This window comes from Rousettus aegyptiacus, unplaced genomic scaffold, assembly GCF_014176215.1.
Source record: "Rousettus aegyptiacus isolate mRouAeg1 unplaced genomic scaffold, mRouAeg1.p scaffold_m13_p_1, whole genome shotgun sequence".
In the NCBI taxonomy this organism is placed as follows: Eukaryota; Metazoa; Chordata; class Mammalia; order Chiroptera; family Pteropodidae; genus Rousettus; species Rousettus aegyptiacus.
Window position 1 is genome coordinate 92,378,696 of NW_023416284.1, and position 18,175 is coordinate 92,396,870.

Genomic DNA, 18,175 nt, shown 5'->3' on the forward strand with positions numbered 1-18,175 from the left:
TGTGTAGTTATCTTATTGTTGGATGACATTAAAGCTAACTTCTAAAAAACCAAACACTTAAAAAATATTCATTTAGATAACATACAAGAAAGAGTTAGTACCTTTCATACATATTCAAAAGAAATGAAGGTCTGGATGGTGTAAATGTTTAGATCTGCTTGACCAAAAGTGCAAATTTAAACTAGATAACCTCTTGCTTTCTTTTCAACGATGTCTTTTTATGACCCTATAAAAATTAATTCCACTTAAAATCATAGTCCCTATTATAGACAGGCACACTGCCCCTCAGGTTTCTTGAGTGTAAAGATCTTCTCATTCAGTTTTGCACCCAGGACTTTGCTGGTCACACAGCCATAAACGGCTGATTGTCTTTCTTTCAGCTCTCATAAGTCTCAGTGAAAGCATGTCACGGAGGAGCTCTTGGTTGAAGAGAATACTTACTCTTCACTTCTTTAGCTGCTTCACTCTCCGTTCCAAAAACTCCCTTCAAAAGCCTAGCCCTTATTTTGAAACCAAAACTGCATCTGTTCTAGGGCCTGATATGGAGACCTAACAAGTCTCTCAACTGACAGAATAGGCTGTTCATATGATATCCCCAGACTGCCCCCTTATGTCCTGAAGTCATTCCTCAACCCCAAACAGAGTAAAGAGGAATAAAAACAAGCCAAATGAAATGAACATTTTAGTGGCATTCAAGGAATCTTCTAACAACTGCCACATTATCTGAAGGACAGGACTGTTAAGTATAGAGAGATCTAAATGAGCAAGAATGGTAGGTAGATGGATGAAAAAGTATTTCGTTTGGCACTGATGTAAATGTACCTGTTACTTATAGTATAAATACATTAAACCTATCTTTGAAACTGTTTATCTCCCATCCTCAATAGCATTGCATTTCTTCACAAATAAAAAGCAATTACTATATAAACCATTAGGAAAAACCAACAGGATGAAGTCTCTCCCCTCCAAATTCAATGTCTAAGACTGTGTCAATACCATGGTGATTTAAGAAGAAAGAATAGCAAGTACAAAGGCCCTGAGCAGGGAAAGGGCCTGGCTTTAGAGAAGCAGTAAGGGTGCTGGCTACCAGTATGGAGCACCATGAACAAGAAGAGAGAGGAGAGTGAGAATGAGTCCCAAAGGGAACGAGATTATAGTCTGTTCTAAGGGTTTCATCTTAGAATGTGATCTAACTTGGTTTCTTTTAATAGGATCATTTTGTCTGTGATGTTGAAAATAGACCGAAATGGGTAAGAGTGCAGGGGGGTGGGCAGAGGAATCAATGTGAGAGGTGATGGCAACATGGACCAAGGTGGTAGTGACACAGATGGTGAGAAGTGGTTGGATTCTGGATATATGTATTCTGAAAATAGAGCCAACAAGATTGGTTGATAAACTAGATACTGAGTATGTGAAAAAAAGAAATCAAGGGTAACTACTAGCTTTTTGAGTCAAGCAACTGAAAGCATGGAGTTGCCATTCACTGAGATGGGGAAGGCTGCTGGAAGAGCAGGTTTGGGAGAAGATAGTGGAATCCCAGGTTTAGTTTCATATATTTTAAGTTTCAGATGCTTAGTGGACATCCAAATTAGCAGGTTAAGGAGAACTGTGGATGGGGATGAATGATGAGTCATCTATTCATCCATCTACCTACCTACCCAGTAACCCAACCACCCATCCACTGTATTTAAAGCCTTAAGCCTGGGTGAGACCATCAAAGACTAGAAGAGACAATGACAAGGAAAGAAAAGACAAATGAACTCGAGGACATTTAACCTTAAGGGAAAGATTAGCAAAGATAACTCAGATGCAAGAAAAAATTAGGAAAGTGTGGAGTCCTGGAAGCCTAGCAGAAAAAGTTATTCAAGATTTTTTCCCAACAATATTCTGTTTCCAACTTTTGATTCTTCCAGCTGAGGCCCCAGACATCATGAACAAGTCATCCCTGCTGTGCCCTGCCTGAATTCATGTCTCACAGAAACTATGAGACAACAGGATTATTCTGGGTTTAGGTTTTGTTAGGCAGCAATAAATAACATACTATTTCTAAACTTATAACAGTCAACATCAGCAACATAAATAAATCCGACAGCAATACTTTTTAGTTGTGAGGCTGATTAGCACATCTGACGATTCTTCATGGATTACTTCTACTCACACTCTTTGATAGAGTAATCTGGACATCTGGAAACACCGTAAACTGTACCTTATCTTCACCAATCATTTTAATTTAAATTTTACAAAATAAAAATTCTAATAGCAAGATCAGGTTTCAAAGCTAAAAATAAGCTTGCATCAAAAGAAAAAACAAAAACCTAACTGAAGCTGTGTCATCTGCCCCAGAGATGGCTCTTCCTTCATTTCCTTGCAGCCAAGGCAAAGACAATACAGAACAGAATATCAGCAATTCTAATTTTAATCTTTCTGAGAGCAAATATATCCCTTTAGAATTCCTTGGGTTATTGGGGCTATACTGTTAAGAACTTTAAATACTGACTTTTACAACTACTTGATGGATCCCCATTTCTGCCCAGACTCTGGAAAATATGATGGGGTTGTGAAAAAAAAAAAAAACCAAAACATTTAGATAAGGCGAAATTTCCCATGGGCTTTCTTCTAGTCCCACTTCCATCTCCAGAGGTAATCACTCTTTTCGGTTTCATGTTTTTCTTTCCAGACTCTATTCTAAACATTTACATATATATAAACATATGTGAATATATTTTAGGCCATTTTATACAAATCGATCATAGCCGCCATTTCATTTAACTAAATGTCTTAGAGGACTCTCCATATTGGGATTTATAGAGTTCCTTTATTATTTTTAAACTGCTGGATGATAATAGGTAATATGACTGTGCCATAATTGATGAAATCATTCTCCTATGGATGGATACTTAGATTGTTTCCAATTTCTGCTATTACACATAAAGCTGTGATGAACCACTTATAAATGCTTCTTTGTGACCATGAATAAGCATATTACAGAGACTTAGAAATAAAAATGCTGGGCAAAATACAAATCAAGAAGCATAGTAGTTACAAGGTTTGGTCCAGGTCTCAAGCCTGTGGTGAGAACAGGGCTGGGATAATAAAAAATAACAGCAAAGATTAAAGTCGGAAAACTTCTGCCACCTCCTCTTCTCCATTTTATCTTTTTTTACAAACCTCCCAGTTCACTTTCATATCTGATGTTTGAGAATACTGTTGAGAAGCCCACAGTCAAGTAAGAAGGCTGACAGTCAAAAACAGCAGGAAATACACCAAAATGTTACTAGTAGGAAGTATGAAAATTTTAAGTTTGTTCTTTTTACTTTTGTTTTTCAAAATGTCCACATTGAATAAAAATATATAGTAAAAACATACTTGGAACTTACATTACAATGGTATGGTGGAAAAAACACTTATACGTTACCCTGGAAAGTCATGAAAGCATCCATAAAACGTGACTGAGTTGAAAACTTACAAGAGGTGTGCTTGTATAAGAGGATAGGGTAGGCTTTCTAGCTGGAGGCAACCACATACATTATATTGGATATGTGGAATGTCCCGAATGGAAAGCAGATGGAATGATGTGTACAGTGTCCAAGAGAGTCTAGACATTTTTAAGACTCTTAATACAGGCTGCCTTCTTCATCATCATCAATAAAATTATTATTTTTTTAAATTTTAGTGTATTTGATAAGAGCAAGATACCAGCTTATTTTAATTGGCATTTATCTGATGACTAGTGAGATGGATTTTTTTTTTTTTTTTTTTTTACTTATCATTTCCTCTCCACTTAAAAGTAGAAAAGCCTAGAGAACAGCAACCATCACTGTCTTTCCCTCTCCGTCCATGAGTTTGCAAGTCACTGAGCAGTGATACAATGGGTACGTTCTCATCAATGTATCCAGGTCCTGAAAACTCAACTGTATACTCCTCTGCCAGGCCAACAAAGCTCCCTACCATCCCTATGTACTTGTTCTTGTACATGACCTGTTCTTTCCCTCTGCACTATCTGCCATGTTCATGAAACTACCCCCAACCCTAACTGAGCCTACAGCAGGAACTTGACAAATAAGTTACCATTTAAGCATGAGTAACTAAGCAACTAGAATTTGGGGGACAAAAGAAACTCGCAGATCATCCGAAGTCGTTTTTCCACAAGCATGACTGCCCCATGGGACACTATGGAAATATATGAGTGTTTCGAGTTGTGATGATGATTAGAGAGAATGACTGGCACTTAGTAGGAAGGGACCAGGAATGCTAGATATCCTGCAATAGGAAGAATAATAGTCTTGTCCAAGAACTGTTTGCATGACTTTTCAAAATCCTGCCACACATCTATGTGGGTGGGAAATCTGGTTTTAACTATCTGAGCCCAGAACTCAATTCTTTTCTAGTCTATGAATGTTAAATACAGGAGATTATTTTTATAAAAACAAAATATATACATACATATAAAAAGTATAAAAATATATTTAGAGAAATATATAAATTTATCATAGAAAGGAGGTGTCAAGCCTGACAAGGCCGAGAACCACACTGATCTAAGTAATCATTTGCCAATGTAGGAGAAAAGAAAAATGATTAATTATGCATACAAGAGCCCACCATGTAATGTCAACATCCTCATCAACTTACATTATAAAGTACACCTGCAAGTCAAAGGTCTACACAGAAGCAACACAAAACCCTCCTACCAAGTTCTTAGGCTGTTGTTTCCTAATTTGTTTTACTATTTCTATGCCTATTAGTTGAATGATTGTGGGGAAACAGGATATTCACAGTGCAGAAGAGTTGCTCAATAGATAAACTTACCAATTTGCTGCAGAGGGAGAAATGTATTTCTATAATGGAGAGTTCTGTCAGTTGTTACCTGATCAAATATTTTATCACTAATGGCAACCTGACATAAGCCTCCTGATGTTAAGTATTAGGAAGCACAGGGCATCACCTATGCAGCAACCTGTCAAAAAATGTCCACCCTAAATCTCTTAATCGAGCCTCGACCTGTGCTGTTCTACATGGTGGCCGTTTTCCATGTGCAGCTAATGAGCACTTAATATGTGGCTAGAGTGACTGAGGAACTAAATTTAAATTTTGTTTAATTTTAATTATTTTAAATGGCCATTATGGCTAATGGCTACCATACTGGATGGTGCAGCTATGGAACATTTCTATCACTTCAGAAAGTTCTCCTGGACAGCAGCACTGCTCTAGACTAAGTTGCTGGAAATACAAGGGATAAGGAAACAAGTTAAAGGATGTCAAGAAGACACAATCAAACAAACTCAGAATATGAGACATTCTGTTAGACAACTAACCTGGATTATCTTAAAAAGTCAGTATCATGGGGAGTGGGGATACAGAAAGGCTGGGATTATGGTTCTAAAATAAAATAGCTTATAAAGACATAGTACCAATTGTAATGTGTGAATCTAGATTACACTATGATGAGGAAACAGACAGATATAACAGACATTTCATCATAATTGGGGATATTTGAATGGTATTATGAAATTATGAATTTTCTTAGGCATGACAATGGTAGGGGATTATCTAGGGAACTGGCCTTATTCCAAAGAGATGCATGCTGAAGAAGAGAATTTAGAGGTGATGTGTTTAATTTACTATTTTAAAATATTTCTTACAAGTTTGAAAATTTTCATGATGAAAAAGTTGGGGAAAAAATAATCAGCCATGGAATTATGGCAATAAACTGTCATTTTTGTGCTTTCCGGATACTTTTATAATCAGAAAAAGGTAAGCTATAGTAGTCAGCACTTAATCAAATAATCAAGTTGGCTAAACTACGTGCTAGGAGGAAAACTCAAAAGCCCTCAGAATAAGAGCTCTCTCTGTTCAGATTATATTGTTTCTATTTTTAAGGTTAAAAATTTTACAAACAATCCTAATGGAAATACCTAGTCAAAAGCACCTATATATTTAAACTAAAATGGTCACTAAAAGAAATATGCAGTAACATTTTGAATACCACTTTTTATAAAGCCAAGAGTATGTTAAGTATTTTTTACAAACGCCAAAATGACAGTCACCAAGAATTCTCAATTTGATGCTGACTCTATAAGTAATTATGGAAGTAAGCCAGGAGTAGCCATTTACCATTTCATAACAGCCTTGGAGCAGAGGCGCCCTCCTCTGAAAGAAGAGGCCTCCTAGCTCTGGGGTCAGAGTTGAATTACACTCTCAGCCATGTGAGCACGGAGCAAAAACTGAGCACAGGGATTATCACAGCCAGGCCCTTCACAGGAGACAGTGTCTTTGCCAAGGTCTCCTTTCATCCCTGAACTGTAACTGAGAGGAAAGGCCCTTTCTAAGTTCTCAGCTGCCAGAAACAAGAGATTCAATACGGATTTACTTAAGAGCCTTTGCCAGAGATCTGCAGGATTCATTCTGCCCTTTAACATAAAATGGCCTCACACCGGCTTCCAGGCTAAGACCTGGCATATTTTCTCTGTTCATTTTATATGTTCAAAATAATTTTTCCTAAGGAAAAGCTCCTAACTTCTTTTGCTATATTTTTTGTGTACATGCTTTCCTAGGTGAGCAGCATAAAGATGATTTCACACACAGAAATACGTACGTCCATGTTGGGTGAACAAAGACTTTCTTGAAATTTTTACTGAACCACATTTCCCATTAAATTATGTAAAAAGAATAAATCATCAGAATAAAATCATTACATGTGTATTGAGACATGGTAATTTTTACATTTTATAATTTTACATTTTATTTTTAGCTCCTTCACCAAAGGAGCTAAAAATATCTGTCTTCTTACCAAGTAGAAATAAAGACATGGTATGGTGGTATTTACAAAAACACAATTTGTCTTAGGGAAAGTGGCATTCGCCATATTGTTGCACTTCGTAGTTTCCTCCTCAAGATCTTGAATATGTTTGGCACATAAATAAGTATTTATGTTTATTTCCTGCCCAACTTTTTATTTTGAAAAATTTCAAACACATAGAAAATTTTTCTATTTTTGTATATATTTTTATGAATATATAGGTGCATATAGCCATACATGTACATTATTACTAATAGTTCATATTTATGTGACTTAAAATTCTTTAAAAATTAAATAATGGAAATTCAGAGAAGGCTATCTAAATGAAGCCTGCTTTTCAACAAACGGGTTTGATTTGTGATCTTTTTTGATTTATAGTAACTTACATCTGAATGTACTTTCTCTTCTGAATATTTCCATTAAACAGTAAAACATTCCCAAGGTTAAAAACTTTTACTGGCTGTCATTTATCATTTAGGAGACTAAAACAATAAAATCATATTCTTCTAAGAAGTCGGAACTTAGTTTACAGTTTAAAATAAAGTAAAAATGTGGAACACAACTCATTTACCTAATAAAGAACATATCTTTTGGTTGTTTTTCATTATGAGTCTTTTAGTACTACTACTATTGCTGTTTCTTTTCATCTATATGGAAGTATTATTTTGATTAACAAACTTTGTAAAATTAGTTGCCTACATTAAAAGATCAGGAAATCTCACATAAGAACCCAGCATTCAAGTTTCTCTTAAAACATGAGAGCCGCAGTGGGTCTTAACTGCCACATGACAACTACTGGCTGGACCTAAACAGGGACTGACTCCCGACTAGGACAGGCTCTCCTCACTCTGTCAAATACATACTCACTATCAACTGCCTATCCCCTTCCCTACAAGCGTATGAGCTGGAGACTCCTGGTCTACATTACTTCCTCCTGTTTTACCTATGTTGAAATGACTGAAAATATCTTTATTATATTATGATATACATTTTATGATTAAAGTTCTGGATTTTTAAAAAAATCATGTTACTTTTCTAATTCTGTGATATCCTATCCTGACCTTCCATTCACAACTGTTAAGACTGGGCTAAAAAGAAAGGGTGAAAATACAATACAGTCATACAGAGGTTTAACTTTTTTCTCCATTTCAAATAGAGTCAAACACTTATGAGCTAAAAAAGAAAAAAATTGACAAAACGCTATCTTAAATTATTCCTGAGGCCTTTTAAATGTTCTATGTATGTATAACAAGAGACATGAAAAATGGCTTCCCTATTAGAAACAGTTCTGAGATACCCTGTGGAGACTTCTGGTTGCTATGATACATATATTATAGAGTACGACCACTTTTTGCAGGAACAGGGAACACATAGTACAAGAACTGGAATAAAAAGATACAGATTTTTCAAAATAAAGTTCACTATGGCATTTTCCATGTTCTTATCTGAAAATACAAATGAGATCAAGCAAGGTTACAATAAATTCTTGATAGGCTAACCTAAGTTAGTAAGGCTAGAGATCGTTACAAAGCTCTGAACTCTTGAGGCAACCACAGTCCTTGATAATACATTAAGGCATGCAGACATTCAAAAAACTTTCTTAAATGAAGGTGAATTAAGTCAGGCATGCTATATAATTTTAACTTCGTGTATGATGGTGTTATCAATAATTGAGGGAGGGAATCAAAGTACAGGGAAATCTACTAACCTAATTTTCAAGATGGTGGGTTTATGTGGCAATGCAACAAGTGGTAAGAGCCAGAGGAGTAGCAGAGAAGTGTGATATATTGGGACAGAAGTGAGGAAGTCAGAGAATAAGCTACATTTTTTTTAAAGCTAGGCCTATGTCACAGGTTAATTATCAGGCTACCTATTTTATAGTTTATTTGCTAGAAATTGTTCTATGGATATGGGCGTTGCCCAGACATGAAGCAGCAGATAAAAGGAACTGGCATTTGGCCACACATTCTCAATAATCATCACTGACTACATTCCTCTAAAGGCAGAAGATATCCAACTTTGTAACCCTTGAAGAGAATGCAATGAAGGTACAAACATAATTTTCTCCTTCTGTTTCTGTTTTCAGACGTTCTGTATCTTTGTAATAATGCTCTTGACTTCGCTGAGGTAAGACCAGGGAAAAGAAATGGTAATATAACAGATGAATAGAAGACAGAACAGCTTCAGATCCAGCTTCTCTTTTTTTCCTGTCAGCCAAACAGTTTTACTTTTCCCATTGAATAAGTAAGAATAGCTCGGAAAACCACACAAAGAGGTGCCTTTCTTTTTTATTACAGAGAGAGTGTCACATGGTTGGCACACGCAAGCCTTTGTTGCCCTGGACTACAGATGCTGTTACCAAGGCCCCTGCCTGGCCCTGGGAGAAAGCCTCCTCCCTCTAACCCTTTGAGGGCTACTAAAATAGGATTTTGACTATAAGCAACTAAAAAATGGAGGCCAGTTTATATAAGTGAATATTTTATCCCGTTAAATGTAACTGCAGATGTATCAAGTACTACAGATTTATCTGTTTCTGCAATTCAGCCACTATGCTGAAATTTTTAAGTTGGGTTGAACAAAGTTTCAGAAGAAGCTGAGTTTAATGGCACCGAGGCCTGACAATGCCATGATGAACTACTTAATAATCTCATTTCATGCATTTGGGTGGAACATTTGGGTGAACATTTTTTCAAGAAGCACAGCATGAGTAGTGTGGATATTGTGGATTCAAATCTTATCTTGAATACTTGAGCACATTTAGCTGGGCACAATTTGTTTGGACAAATTATTTAATATCACTGAACCTCAGTTTTTCTCTTTCCTATAAAATGTAGATAATAACAGTTCCTATCCCATAGGATCTGGCAAGGATTCAAAGAGGCAACATATGTAAAATGCTTAGAACAGAGCTTGGCACATAGTAAGTATACAAGCGGTGTAACTTATTCTTTCTATACCTAGTTACACACGTTTTGTCCCAATTAAATGGTTTAATTCACATATACTATTTTATAACCCACTTTCACCACTTAGGAATGGGGTAAAAACAACTTCCTGTGTTAGTAAACATCTTTTTACTACATAAACAGGACCCTCGGTAAAGCTGCTACAGGCAATATATAAGCACAGATTGCTATGCTTTTATAGCACATGAACTTGCCACTCTCAGCACAACTAAAGGAATAAGAAATCAGCAACTGATGCAAAGGTAAGGCCAAAATCTTCAAAACTGTCAGAAGCTAATGATGTGGCCAGGCAGCTCTTCCCAAAGGTTATAAGTAGGAAAAACCAAACAGATTCTCTCTCTTGGGAAGGCTGAATGTGTGATGCACAGAGAGTCAACAGACAGGTGAGTGGTACATAACGGAGGAAAAAATGCAAAACAAAGAGTGGTGAGCAGAAGCTAGGAAGTTGAGAAGAGATTAGAAAGGCAGCTCCTCCACAGTGGAAGGGAAGGGCTAGGCCACTGGTGCAGTGACCAGGCTACATTGCATTCCCACTCTTGTTCATTCACCCGCTTTGAGCAAGGCCTGCCTGTGTACTATGACCAAATTTTCATTTCCGCACAGCCTGGCTGGGCAGCTGCTGTGATACTGCCATATTCTTCCTCATGTAACTGAGAGATCTGTAGGTATGTTTACTCCTAACAACTTGAAAGGGCTTATTTCACCTGCACTTATGTGGCTGCTCTAGTGGTCACATCAGTAATTGTAAAACAAAAAACAGTATTTACTTAAGCACTGAGGATTCAACAGGGAGCAAGAATGAATGGTACCTGATGACATAGAGTGTAAAGTCTAGCACAGAAGACAAACAAGCAGTATTAATAAAAGATGCTAAATACCATGATGCCAGAAGTACACACTGCAATGGAAACACAAGAAGAAAACAAATCTACAGGGTGGAATCACAAAGACTCCATGAAAGTAACCTTCAGATTGAGGCACAAAATTAGCCAGGTATGCCAGATACTGCAGACTGCTCACTCAATACCCATTCCCGCCTATGTGGACTCCATGGCCACCAGCCTTGTGAAGTAAGAATCTTAACAGAACAGCTGTGACTGGATTAGCATTTCCCATCACGCCACCCAAGGGTCCTGGTCTCATTTAACAGGGACGGTTGGTTTCTTCGGTGGGTAAGCATTTTTCAACACTGGAAATATTTAGAATGAAATATAGACATGTGTAAGAGAATCAAGCATAGTATAAATATTTCTATGTTAAGGAGACTAGATTTTGTAATGTTTAAAAGAATGTGTCCTATTAAACTATAACCTCAGTTTTGAAAATATAATCAAATAATTTATTTCTCATATGATTTTATGTTGAAAATCCTAAGTTTATATATACAATATATATTTAAAGAATCTAAGACTGACCTTATTTGTAAATTTAACATGTGAGATTCACAGGACTTTCTGTTAAAGAGTTTCATAGCGTTTTTCTTTTTTTAAGTCAACTGAAAGTCTCTAAAAAGCAATCAAATATATGAAATTTATAAATGCAATCTCAAAGTCTTCAATTAACTGGTCTGGGTATCATCCAAAGGCCGCTTAAAGGTGACTAATAAAATCTCCTATGCTTACAGAGCAATCAGATCTGTAAGAATTATGAAAGAATTAAGTTTTTGAATACACACTAAAAAAGTCATAACATTAAGAAAACTAAATAAACATCTGAATAGTAATTTCTGCTTACAAAAGCTACCCTTCTAAGGCAATAAAACACATCAGCCTATATCCTCTCTGATTCCAAGTCTTATTCTCTGTTGATGGACAGGATTTAGAAAAGTCACACTCTCCATTTTATTTTGATGGAAGCCATTGAAATGTTTGTTTTTTGTAATGTCACATTTCTCTAATTTTTACTGTTTGTACAAACATTTTTTGATACTTTATTCTAAAGTTCCAGTCAGTCCACAGACATTTCTTTATCCTCTCAACAATGCTGGGATAAAGTACAGGGTATGGGATGACTCTCCCTTGACTGGAGGGGAAAACTGCACTCAAAGTTAGGCAGGTTCTTCAGGGTTCAGAATGGCAGACTGAGTTTAATTTGAAGCTCAGGATTCCCTTCAAGACAGGAGGTAGGTAAGACACTGAACATATGATGAGCATAGTTTAATTATGTGTGCTACATCATTTACCTTCTCATATCACAAGCGCTTTATTCCCACTTCATTCTATTCTCCCTTTTACCTATGAAAGGATAATGATGTGCAATTTCCAGGGAACAAAAGGGTAAGCAATGTGCCCTATATCCTTTCGTACTCCCTTGCTGCATTTTCTATGGCAATCATCTAGTTTTCTACATCTTAGCTTCAATTGTATAACCCAGAAAGAATTCAACCGTAACACTCAAAAACAAAACAAGATTGTAACAACAAATATAAGCATTCCCAAGACACAGTCATATCGAAATGTCCTCCACAAAGGTAGATCTGTCAGAGGTTCACCCCTGCCCCGACTCCTAAAACCAAGCAGCAAGTTTTGCCAAAGGTCTGTGAACTTTTTCCTTTCTCTCTATTCTAGAATCATCACTTTATTTCAGGTCTTCCAATAACCTGTCTGAATCCACAAATGCCATGGTAACTCTGTCAAACATCACTTTTTGCCTAAGGTGCCTTAGAACCTCTAGGAACCAAATGGATTTAAATCAAAAGGATGCAGTTTAGGTCCATCAACTGACTCTATCACACTTATTTGAATAGTCAAATCTTTGGGATCCTCCAGAAAGAATGCTGAGAATTTCCATTTGGGGCATTTCTTTAGGACGTTTACTGTTCCATCTACTGTTCCGTCTGTTGCAGAAGCATGTATGAATCACTTTCTGTTCATCTAAGCTGTGTACTAGGCACAGGAAAGGAGGATTTAAAATGGGAAACATAATCTTTATCCTCAGTTATCAATAACAAATGTATGATAAAATGAATGTGACACAAGCCAATGTAAGTCTGTAGGAGTTGAGAACAAGGAAAGAATTCCTTGAGTATTCCAAGCGTCAGATTGGTCTAAGAGGACTTCAGCAAGGGCTGGGCCCAAATGTAGAATTTAGACTTGTTCTAAGCACTATTTTATATGTTCTTAGAATCAGTCCTAAATCCCCTCTGGAACAAAGAAACAGACCTAAAAGCACTACTCATGTGCCAAAGGCAAGTAAATGGGGATGATAAAACTTATACCACTGATTAAGAGTCCCAAATGAGATGATAACATAAGCAGAGCAGAACATGGTATCACCACAGGAGGCTATGGAGAAACAGTAGTTCCTTCTTCCTGGTTTTGAATTGTAATCTCTTTCTCCATTTTCCCAACCAAACTGTAAATTCTTGAAGTAAGGGAACTAAGGGTCTAAGACTACTTATTCTAGACTATCTACTAAGATATACTGGGCATGGTCTAGAAACTCAACACATGTATGTTGAATATCATGTGATTAAATTTAAAACAAACAAACAAAAACAACGTACTTCTTGAGCTATACCATTAACAGCTTCTGCCTAATGAAACTGTGCTTTAGTAACTGCTTGATGGCCAGGACCCAGGAACCATAGGTGAACATGGGCTGCCTCCTCCTCATCCAATTAATGAGAATGAGCCATTTATACCAATACTGCCTGTTTTTATTTCTTTGAACTGATGAACTATCTCCTTCTTGATCTTCTGCCATGGGTAACAGAGGCAATGTTGGAAGAGATCCATGGGCAATCACTAGGGGCTGGTCTGGTGAAATTAGATACAGTCACTACTATGAGCCCTCTCCCTACATAGAGTGGTGCTTGAGAAACATCATGATACAGGCTGATCTCCCCTTTAATCAAGGAGGTACATGGTAACTGTTAAATGCCTTCTTTCTATGACAGTGAGTTTGTTATTCAGTGAGTGGTGATAAATTAAAGAACTACACAGACATGACAGATTCACAATTACAGGGTAGGCCATGATCTTTTTTCTCAGTGCATACCTCCTCACAGACTTCACGGACTGCTGCCACACTTGGCTCCTCCTCAGGCTCCATGCCTCCTCCAGGAACAATCCATCGGTCGGGATGGCGGCTACTGCTCACAAGTAGCACCTGAAAGTCATAGAGGTCACATGGGTAGTTAAAAACTGAAAACAGATACATTCATAGAAATTCAGTGTTTAAACATCACAAAAGTAAAAGTACCTAAACACTCCTTTGTTTATAACTCTCCAAATCACATCTTGTAAGGCAGTTTTCATTTCGGTTTGAAAAAGTAGACAAAACAAACAACAAACAAACCAAAAAAACCCCAATAAACAAAAAACAAGCAACATTGTCTATGATGAGCTTGTGAGCACTGTTATTAAGGGCTGGCCAGAAGCGAAGAAGTGCTTAGCCCTGGCTGGCACCATAGTTCCATCACTTTCTCTTCAAGTTCTTTTTCCTGTGTCTTAGTTCCTGCTCCATCATAGGGCCACAGGCCAATACAATGTACCATCCTAAGCTCTAAGTGTACACTGAAAACATGATTCTCTTATCTACACGAGAAGTAGAAAAAGTTCTTTTCATCATGCTTTCAGCTGAGATAAAATTGGTATATTTTTAGTAGGAAATTTTAATAAGGAATAAAAAGCAAAGCAAACAAACATACAAAATACTGATATAGTTTATTAATTCGAACTTAATCAGCATTCTAGTCATGGCTAAAATAAAATCTAGAATTTCCCTAGTCCGTCTTCCTTACTCCTCTCTTTAGGACAGATGATGCTAAACGGCTGGACTCCTCATTGGGGGGTAAAGTTGAGCTGGCATTATTTCCAAAATTAAAGGAATCTTCAACTGCTCCCTAAACCATTAATTTCTGATGATGTCTTTTAAGCCTCCATCCTTATTCTAAACTATATTCCTTATCTTACCCTCCACCCTCCTTCATCCCCTAGCACTTAACTTCTACTTTGCAGTCATTCTTATTCCCTGAAAATATTACTTCCTTTCTAGCCCTACAGATTCTACCACTGACTTCTGGTTATCTACCTTCTAGTCATCTCTTCTCTCTCCCTGAGGTATATACAACTGTGAGCCCTTGGAAAGTCTACCCTTTTCTTCCTGTCATCATAGAGACTCATGATGCTCCTCTATAAAATCTGTGATCTGCAGGCCCAGAGGAGACCAGATTTACAAGAAGGAAATCCATGAATTCATATATAATCACCAACACACAGCCTGTGGACTGAGAAAATATGCTATACTTGCAAGTACTATTTTTAAATGTATGTAAGTTTTGCTTTAATACAATGCAAAATAATTTAAAATAATATAAATTCTGTGGTAGCTTTTTTTTGGTATGTAAAAATGCTTAATCAAGGAATATTAAAACTACAATGTGGAGGTTTCATGAGCTATTGCTTTTAAATAGGAGTCCTCACTGGACTCCTACTTCATACCATACACAACAATTAACGCAAAATGGACCAACAACTTCAATGTAAGAGCTAAAATCATAAAACAGGTAAATCTTCATGACCTTGGATTTGTTGGCAAGATATGCCAAATTCTTAGACATCACTCCAAAAACATGAGCAACAAATGAAAATATAGATAAATTGAACGTCATAGAAATTAAAAACTTATGTGCATCAAAGGACATTATCAAGAACGTAAAAAGATAATCTACAGAGTGGGAAAAAATGTTTGCAAATCATCTCTCTGATAAGAGTGGTATCCAAAATATATAAAGAACTCTTACAACTCAATAACAAAAAGACAAACATCACTTTACCAAAGAAAACACACAAATAGACAAAAGGCACACGAAAAGATGCAACATCATGAGTTACTAGAGAAGTACAAAGTAAAACTACCATGAGATACCACATTACACTCATTAGAATGGCTATAGTTTTAAAATTAACAAGTACTGATAAGGATGTAGAGAAATTGGAACTCCCATACATTGCTGGTAGGAATGAAAGCACTGTGGAAAAGAGTTTGGTGGTTTCTCAAAAAGTTAAACATAAAATTACCATGTCATCTATCAATTCCACTCCCACATATATACTCCAAAGAACTGAAAACAGGTACTCAAACACTTATACACAAATGTTAAGGCAACATTATTCACAATGGCCAAAAAGTAGAAATAATTCAAATGTCCATCAATGGATGAGAGGATAAACAAAACGTGGCATATACACACATGGAACAGTACTCGGTCATAAAAATGAATGATGTATTGATTTATGCTACATGGAGGGTGAACTTTGAAAACACTATGCTAAGTAAAAGCCAGACTCAAAAAGTCCCACATAATGTATGGTTCCATTTATATGAAAGATGCAGAATAGGTAAGTCCACAGAGACAGAAAGATTGGTGGCTGCCAGGAACTGGGAGAAGGAAAGAATGAGAGTAACTACTTAACAGGTACAGGGTTTTATTTTGGAATGATAAGCATTCTGAAACTAAATAAAAGTGGTGATTGCTAAATGTCACTGACTTGTTCACTTTAAAATGGTTAATGTTACATGAACTTCATCGCAATAAAATAAAACTAGTTTTAAGATCACAGTAATTTTTTTTTAAAGCTAAAAGAGTCTTTCTTTTTCAAAGTCTACACTCCAGGCAAGTGATCTTCCAGAATGTTATCCTTAGTTTTATAATATTAAATTAAAAAGCTAAAATAATACACTATTTCCAAAAAAAAAGGGGATCACTGCTGCACCCATTCTCCTCTAAAACTGTAGCCAATGGCACATTAAAAAATATTCCTTATCAAAAGAAAAATAAACCCAGATATAATCATGTTTGTTAATTCAAAGTAAAAAGTTAATAAAAAAAGGTCCTCCAAAAATAACTCTAGACAATGGCATTTAAGTCATTAGCTAATCTGCAAGGAAGATTCAAGAAGAAAAGAGTAGAAAAGGGGGTTAATCTTTCACTGATTTGTTATATAAGTAACATATAGTCTTTCTTTTTAGAGTTCTCCCACTTCCTGGCAAAGTGTTTTTAACCAGCCACTGTAAACCTAAGCATTTACTTCAAAGGCTGATTAGGGCCATCCAATCAGGTCATAGTCCAAATAAAAGATCTTTACAGGGGCATTTCAGATCTAAAGCAATAGAAATCTCTAACATAAGGTATAATTTCTAAATTTCAATCAATGTGAAATATTAATTAGTAAATCTAGGAAGTGTTATTGCTTTGCACATTCAAAGCATGACTATATGAGGTAAGACCATATGTAAAACTGAGGCTGGAGAAAGCAAGTCTCATTACTTTGTAGTCACATTTCAAAGCAGACACTATTACCAGTAATAGTTCTCTTCAGTACGTTTCCTTGACAACCCATGAACAATTTACTAGGGGGGGGGGGGAATATATTCCTTATGTTAGTCAGAGGCTTTAACTTCTTCTCTATCTTGTAAAATAGTAAGTAGTATTCTGGTCACTAAACTTTTATTCTGATGCTTCATTTTTAAATATAAAATTATCTAAAAAAATTAAATGGCAAAGCTCCTAAAAGATTCTGAAAATGACATACTAAGGAAAAAAAGAAGTTTGTCATTTATTCAACAAACATTCATTAAGCATTATCATGAGCCAGAAATTAAAACCTCTGCAATTTTGAGGCAGATCAAGGTGGAGAACTAGCTGACCAGGTATCAGATCTTTTATGACGCTCTTGTCATCAAGACAGGTGATATTGGTGCATGCAGAGATGGATAAATGTACCCACAGAACATACTCAACCAATATATGAACTCTTGGATTCATGATATAGGTGGTCCTGCTGAAACAACCTGTTATCCACATGGACACAGAAGAAAATCATTATAATTATTAGGAACATGTGTGAGGAAAAGAATAAAGAAATGTGTGGGAATGATAAACTTAATGGGAGATGATTTACATAAAGGACTTAAACTGGCACAGTAATGTTTTATTTCTTAGTTTTTAAAAAAATGCTTTAACATTACTTAATGTAAATTTTCAAAAGAATATTTTAAAAAGCCACTGAAAGAAACTGAGTGGAGAAAGAAAGGGAAAAAACAACAACAGAGTAAGGAGTGCTTTGGTTGAGGTGTTCCCGGGATACCACAATGACACTGAAAGAGACACCTAACCCAGGCTGAGGGAGGCGGTACAAGGATGGTAAGGGAAGGTTTCTTAAAGGAAATGACTTGAGTTGAATCCAAGCTCAAGAACATTTATTTAAAAAAAAAAAAAAAAAGAAAGAAAGAAAAGAAAAGAAAGAAAGAGAAAACTTATCAGAAACCTATTGTGTGATCATGTGCTCGGGACATTATAGCAAGGCAGATACGACCTCAGCTTTTGAGAAATTAAAAGTCCAGTGGATGAAACCAACAAGAAGTCAGGTGACTAAATATATTCTAAATATATTTCAGTGACTCTGCC

General features: G+C 36.3%; 1 protein-coding gene across 1 annotated transcript in view; it reads right to left on the reverse strand.

Annotated features, from left to right (window-relative positions):
- Positions 1 to 18,175, reverse strand: part of NUDT3 (nudix hydrolase 3) — a 99,096-nt gene that overhangs the window by 34,853 nt on the left and 46,068 nt on the right. Inside the window, exon 2 of the mRNA XM_016146952.2 lies at positions 13,762 to 13,872. Within this exon, the coding sequence (XP_016002438.1) occupies positions 13,762 to 13,872 (111 nt within the window). The remainder of the gene's footprint in view (positions 1 to 13,761; positions 13,873 to 18,175) is intronic.